At 40.2% G+C, this 7,243-nt stretch overlaps 1 protein-coding gene across 1 annotated transcript; it reads left to right on the top strand.

Annotated features, from left to right (window-relative positions):
• Positions 1 to 874: 874 nt before the first annotated feature.
• Positions 875 to 2,657, top strand: LOC111500690 (uncharacterized). The gene is made up of 3 exons (XM_076886060.1): positions 875 to 1,203; positions 1,348 to 1,621; positions 1,749 to 2,657. Exons 1-3 carry the CDS (start codon positions 947 to 949, stop codon positions 2,418 to 2,420), a joined length of 1,203 nt encoding a protein of 400 aa, XP_076742175.1. The 5' UTR covers positions 875 to 946; the 3' UTR covers positions 2,421 to 2,657.
• Positions 2,658 to 7,243: the final 4,586 nt, after the last annotated feature.

The following is a 7,243-nucleotide window of genomic DNA, read 5'->3' as shown; positions in this document are numbered from 1 at the left end:
GCCCTTCACCCACAGCATTATGTGTCTTTAGCTCCTGCTGTTCAGTTTAGTATCAAGTGAATCCATCCACGGTTTGAAAATGTCCCTGTTGAAATAGTAAGTTGCAAGCTGTTTCTCATGCAGGGCCTCGTGCAAAGAAAGAAAACTGTATATTGAAGCGATGGTGGTAGACTGAATTCATTATATTCTTAACTGAATTAAGCCAGAGCATGAAGTTGGAACAGACTGATCAAAAGCAAAGAAGGTCTTTCACATTGATGTGTCAGCAGAAAGGTTTTATATGCATTTGTTTGTATCTACAGAACTAAGAACAAAATCTTATACGCCACATACATGGCAAAGATAGATCTGCCACTATTGTCCTTCAATATGCACACATATTGTATCCAAATATCTTTGTGAATATAAACAGCATATATAGCAACAATAAAAACAAAGTACAACCTCTTTAAATTTTATAGTTTTATATATTAGAATGTAAAAAATCATCTAGTTCTTAACAGGTCTTATGATTAAGTAAATACAATCTTCAAAAACGGACAGCATGACATGCTACACTGTGATATTACAGTTTTTCTCGATTGCTTAAACACTATAACCAGGCCTCTAAACTAAAATTTCAAAACCGTAACGCTACTGTTCAAAAAGCTCACCCATTTCCCTGAACTATAAACACTATTCCCTGCTTTGACACATGACTCAAATTTGGTGAACTGTTACTGCAAAACTCTACACACAAATCCCTACATTTTACAGTGCTTACACCATGTAGTCATTTAGAAAGCACTAGCATGCAATAATGTTAACTTAAGTCAGCATAGCTTGAGCTCAATTAGCACACAGTTAACCAGGTGGAAACACTAGGAGTCAAAATTTAGCACACACCAATCAGAACCTGCGATAGATAGATAAAAGGGCCAAAGTCAGCTCATTCAGGTTTGAAACAATGGATCCAAAGAGATGCAAAGGAAGAGGACGTGGTGGAGAAAGAGGACGTGGTGAAGGAGGTGGAGAACGACGGCGACAAGGAAGGGGAAGAGCAAGGGCAAGAAGACAGTCAGTCTCGGATGAAATTCGAGCCACTTTAGTTCACCATGTCCTTGTCCATGGGATGACTATGAGGGAGGCTGGGCAACGAGTACAACCAAATTTGAGTCGCTTCACTGTTGCCTCCATCATCAGAACCTTCAGGGAGGAAAACAGGTAGGTGTACTTGCAGTAAGACTGCTTTGTACAGTAACGTTTAAGTTACTGAACTTATGTGTCTTGAGTTTCAGTATGTTTCCATTATTTGCCTGTAAAATTAATGTGTGACAGTTACAGTAATGAGTGCTTCTATTTTTGTAGGACACAGAGACGACCACCTGGTGGAGGCAGGTTAAGGCTTTTGTCGGAGGAGCAAGAGAGGGAACTTGTAAACATGGTAATTGCAAATAATGTAATCCGCCTGCAAGAGATTCAAAGGAGAGTGATTGAGGATGATCATCTTTTTCGAGGCATAAATGCCATCAGCCTCTCCACAATTGACCGAAAGAATCAATTCCGGATGAAACAGGCATACCGAGTCCCTTTCGAACGAAACTCTGACAGAGTGAAAAACCAACGTGTGGAATATGTTCAGGTATGAGTTTTGATACTGTATAAAGTATTGTGTACCATCACAGCATGGCAGTTTATGCTGCCATTTCAGCACTCTTGAACTGTGGTTCAGGGTACCGATTGACTCTACTGTGTTATGTGTTTTGCAGAGAATCTTTGAGATTGAAGGACGGCCTGTTCCCCATGAAATAATCTTTGTGGATGAGGCAGGTTTTAACCTGACCAAAAGAAGGAAAAGGGGGAGGAACATAATTGGCCATCGGGCTATTGTAAATGTCCCTGGTCAGCGTGGGGGGAATGTCACTATGTGCGCAGCCATCAGCCAACGAGGGGTACTCCACCGCCATGGCGTACTAGGACCCTATAACACTATGCTTCTCCTTGCTTTTCTTGATGGTTTAAGACAACATATGTTCCAGCTGGACTACAGGGAACCAGCACAGCCAGAGCAGCCTCACTACGTTGTTGTGTGGGATAACGTCAGCTTCCATCGCGCTGCTCTGGTTCGTGACTGGTTTACCAATAACCCAAGGTTTTCTAATATCTTTCTGCCTGCATACTCTCCCTTTCTAAACCCGATAGAGGAGTTATTTTCGGCATGGCGGTGGAAAGTGTATGGCCGAGAACCTTATGTCCGTGTTCACCTCCTTCAGGCCATGGAAGAGGCCTGCCTAGACATATCAGTAGATGCATGCCAGGGGTGGATCAGGCATGCAAGAGGATTTTACCCCCGCTGCCTGGCTGGGGCCAATATAGCCTGTGATGTGGATGAGATTCTCTGGCCTGACCCAGACCAAAGACAAGATGCTGAGGTGGGATAATGTTTCTGGTGTGTGTTGTACTGTATAGTACATGAATGACAATGTGCCACTGTACATACATTGGTTGCGTCTTTTGTGTTTATCATGTGACAAGGGTTTTGAAGGGGAGAACCATAAGCAACCTATTTGTTTTGGAACTATTGTTTTGAATTAATTGTACCAGTGTGCAAAACTCTGTTGTAGTGTGTGTGTTTTTGAGGGCTTGTGTTTGATGTCTGAGGGGAAAGTTTGGTTTTTCAGCAGGAGTGAATAGTTTTGGGTGTAGAGCTTCATTTTGACCTGGAAATAGGATGTTTGGGAAATTGAGTGAGATGTTATGGATTTGTGTTTACTGTTGTGAGGATATGAGGCGTAGTTTCAAGAAATGTGTTTTAGCAATCGAGAAAAACTGTAATTACTTACTATGATAACTAAGCCAAAAAGGCAGAAGCAGCGTGTGAAAAACTGAGTCCACCCCATGATTTAATAGCTTGCAAAACCACCTTTATGACTTTATCCACCTCTTACATCATTGTGGATGGATGCTGGTCGACTTTACAGCATTGTACGTGATATATGTAAATCACAGACACTCACACAAACATACAAAACTCTCCCATTAAAATCTACAAATGTCTTTGTTTTAACAAATGCAGCATATAAAAATCATGACGTTGCTGTTAGAACCACCAGTCACAAAGTCCAGTCATTGAGGCAGTTCCACTTTGTTTTATCCCTTGAAGTGATGCAAGTTGTCTTAACACAAGAAATCTACACTAGAAAGGGATTTTGGCTGTCTACAGCAATCTTCTCGTTCAGCAAGGTTTGTGGGCCTTCGGCACAGTCCTCTTAAAGTCCTGCCGCAGTATTTTAATGTGGTTGAGGTCTGAGTACTGACTGGGACATTGATTCTCTTCATCTGGATTCTTTTCTTTTTCAGCCATTCTGTTGTAAATTAGCTGCTGTGTTTGGGATCACTGTCCTGTTGCATGACTCAGTTTTGGCCGAGCTGTGGAAGAGATGGTCTCACGCTACAATACTTCAGAGTACTTTGTTAAGAATTAAACAGATATTTTTTAATGGTTAACGCAGTGACTGCAGGTCTGGAAATCAAGTCCAAATCATCACACCTACACTGCCGTGCTTGGAAGTTTGTACAAAGTGCTGTCCAAAAACATTGTTTCTGTAACTGTGGTGCCATGCTGTTTATAGGGAGAAGATTAAATCATGTTTATTAAGATAACCTCAGAAATGAAAAAAAGGTGTCCTGTCTTTTTGCTATGACTGGATATGAATGCTTAGAAAAACTCATTCAGCCCTAAATATGCATGTATGGAGACATAGAAGAAATTTTATTAATGTGGAAGAGCAAGCCATTTATGAATATTATACAGGCTAAAAACATAACATAGGTGCAAAAAACACGCTACATTATATACAAATTGCAGATATGCAGACTCCAATTTAAATAAAACACTCTATTCAACCTAACTGGTCAGTTCAATTAATCAGTGCACACCTACACATTTCCCCCTTATTATAAGTTATTCTGCATTGTGCCTAACATATTTCACACAAGGTGTAAATGAGACAAATTATATTTTAAATCACTCAAATTGGCCTTTTTGGACAACAGTCTGCATACTCTTGGCATTCTCTCCGTCTCTCTCTGTTTGTGTGCCTGCTGATTTGGCAGACGTGTACATCATCTATTCATCTGTTTCGGCAGTATATGAAATCCAGCTTTTCCCTCAGTCTTTGGCAAATGTTTCCGTCACCTGCACTCACCTAAGATTGCTCTCAGGTCAGTCTTAGTTTAAAGTTTAGTTCCTACTGCTTTTCCTTACACTATCTCTCTGTGTGCCTCAGATTTTCCTTCATCTGGCAGCTCAAAAGCTATTTGCCTACCAGCCATACTCAGCTTATGCTACGCTCACTACAAAGACATCACCATCTCACCTTCCTGCAGGTCACACTCAACCCTGCCTGCACGCTCGATCTCACCAGCGATTCCCAATTCACCCTTTCCCCTACTCTGCCAACCAATCACTCTCCAACTATGTTCCTGTCAGAAAACTACTCACTCCTCCACCCCTGTCTTCAGTCTCCTGGGTTAGTTTCTCTGTCTTCTCTTTTGAGTTTTGTAGGAAAAACACTTAAACATCTCCTGAGCATTTTTGTTATCTTTCTTGTAAATTTAAAAGCTGAGGTCATCACCTCAGTTTATGTGAGATAGTCAAGGCCAGGTTTTTCCAGCAGGCTTGCCACATATGCTGAACAACTTGTTTTGCCTTCACACCTCATCCCATATTATAGCTCGGTTTGGCTCAGGTGATCGTGGTGATTAAGGGCCACATTTACTAACAGGTTGCACCAGTGCAGACTGGGACTTGGTGTTAAAAAAAGTGTCAGAATTTATATAGACAGAGCAGTGAGAAGATTTCATGTGAGAGACAGGAACTTCTGGGAGTTTCCTTCTCAAGGCACATTATAGGGAATGAATATTTAATTCAAGGGTACAAACTGATTACTACATCTTATTTTTTTTTAAATTAGATCACCAAGCTATCTAAATTAGTGGCCTCAGAGATGATCTGCAACCTCCAACCCAAAGGAGTCACGTAGTCAGAGCAGCAACAAAACTTCTTCCAGCTCTGAGTATATGTCTGCCATGAGAAGTCTGAGAAGCAGCCCATCATTTATTTTGATGTTTTAATTGCTTTTGTAGTTTGAAGGTGCTGTTTCTTTTTTGTTTGGATCAATTCATTTGCATTAATAAACTTTCTTTTTAGTAAATCTTTAATGCATTCAAATTGTATTTTGGTATCATTTCAGAACCATGGACAGTGCATGGTCCTATTTTGCCTGTTTTCACTGGTTCTTACCAGGCACGTGAAGAGGGGGGGGCTAGAGGGGCTTGAGCACCCGCCCCTTTCCTGATGGGTGCCCAAAGTGCCCTTTTGTTGAGGCAACTTTTTAAAAAATATATATATATATATATTTTTTTTTATGTGTGTGTGCGTGCGGAGTCCTGTCTGTGCCCCTCAACAATAATATTTAACTATTAATCACAGTTTTGCTAAATAAAAGGATCTGGCTTGCATCAGTCACATGATCACATTTAACCAATGATCGCCCTCGACGGCAGAACGCGCTGGTTACGAGCCGGGAACGAGCTCACAAAGAGCACATGCATTTTTAGCGGTCCGGAGCTGTAGGAGAAACAAGTTAACTCAGAGACACAGACTGATGCGACAAACCCAGTAAGTAGGTGTACAGCGCACACTGTAGTGTATAGCACACAGGAGTATTAGCTTATTACGTACACGTTGGTAAGCTGTCTTGTTGCAACTGACTAACTGAAACAAACGAGCGTGCTGTGTGTGCAACAGCGCGATAAACATTACCTGTCCTTTTATTAACTGCACAAGTAGTGCTGGTCATAGCTGCTGGCTACCTGTGTAAGGCTGTCATGGGTCTGTAGCTCTGTCACCGTTTTAGGGAACATATTTAGTTTTAAAGTATTTAGAAACATATTTAGTTTTAAAGTAAGTTTCCGGGCTTTTCCTGCCTTTCTGGAGGGATTATATTTCACTAAAAAACGATCTAATATGCATGTCCACATAATAATTATTATAATTATAATATATTAAAAAACACACGCTGTATTTTAAAGAACATACATTAAGAAGCAGATTATATTAGATTTATATTTTAAATAAGACAAAATTTGGATTTTACAGCAGTAAAATTATTGTATCTCTACAGTTTAAAAATGTAATAAGCTTTGCCCCTACACAGAGTGGATAGTGAAACAAATGGAATCATCATAATGACATTATTTCATATTTATTACTTCCCCCTCCTCATTGCTTTGTTATTGTAGCTCTAGTAATAAATAATAATGTAAGGATGCCCATAGTATATACAGTATTCTGAAGAAGGTCTAAAATGTCCCTGTGTGTGCGTGCATGTGTGTGTTTTATTTAGATGGATTTAAAAAAAATATATTACTCATGATATAACATTGTCCAGACATGCCTGGTAAGGACATGAGGAGGAAACAGCAGGAGCTGTGTGAGGCTACTAAAGGCAGGGCTATAACATTTTTCTGTCATCATTTTATTATAGATTAAGTGCAAGAGTTGTTAGGTGTGGATAATTAGATTATAGTTTATTGCAATAGCAAGTTGTGCCTTGTTCTCACATAGCAAGTGGAGAGTGATATATGAAATGATGGGATGGAAGGAAGAAGAGAAGCAAAGAGTGATTCACAGGCAGAGCCTAAATTATTTCTCACAGTTTTTTGTTGCCTTATGGTTCCAAGCGCTGTCACCTTTGCATTTTGTTATTATCTCATGACACTTGTTTAATCAGCTACCATCTCTCCTATGGACTTTTTAATGTCTACAGTCTCAGATCAACACAGCCCTGCCCTTCCTATATTAGATTATTGATCAATGTGTGTTGTTGTTATTCAGCCTGGTTCAATGTGCCCCTTTTTAACTTTGAGCACCCGCCCCTTTAAACCTCTCTGCACGGCCCTGGTTCTCACCACAATCTCATCAAATGTGCTCTAACCCATGGCTGTTGTTAGTGGTGGACTTACATGAATTCAGCTGCATGCACTTCGACAATATGTAACATATAGATCACAAACAGGAAAACACACACACAGGTGTGTGTTGCCTGGTTGCATGGTTCTTGGGAGATTGGGTATGTGATAGTGAAATGAACTGACTGTCTTTAGAAAACAACAAACCCTTTGTGAACCACCTTTTTTAAACTAACTACACGTATCATCGCTATTAGTGGTTTATGCTCACTTGCTCTTTTACTCCGTC

This window comes from Maylandia zebra, linkage group LG7 (genome assembly GCF_041146795.1).
Source record: "Maylandia zebra isolate NMK-2024a linkage group LG7, Mzebra_GT3a, whole genome shotgun sequence".
Taxonomy (NCBI): domain Eukaryota; kingdom Metazoa; phylum Chordata; class Actinopteri; order Cichliformes; family Cichlidae; genus Maylandia; species Maylandia zebra.
This window is presented reverse-complemented; position numbering and strand designations above follow the sequence as displayed.

Bases quoted from the DNA above. Each gene is read 5' to 3' on its own strand.
- LOC111500690 (XM_076886060.1), top strand. From the start codon at position 947: ATGGATCCAAAGAGATGCAAAGGAAGAGGACGTGGTGGAGAAAGAGGA. The intron at 1,204-1,347 runs GTAGGTGTACTT...CTATTTTTGTAG, and splicing joins ACCTTCAGGGAGGAAAACAG to GACACAGAGACGACCACCTG. The intron at 1,622-1,748 runs GTATGAGTTTTG...TGTGTTTTGCAG, and splicing joins AACGTGTGGAATATGTTCAG to AGAATCTTTGAGATTGAAGG.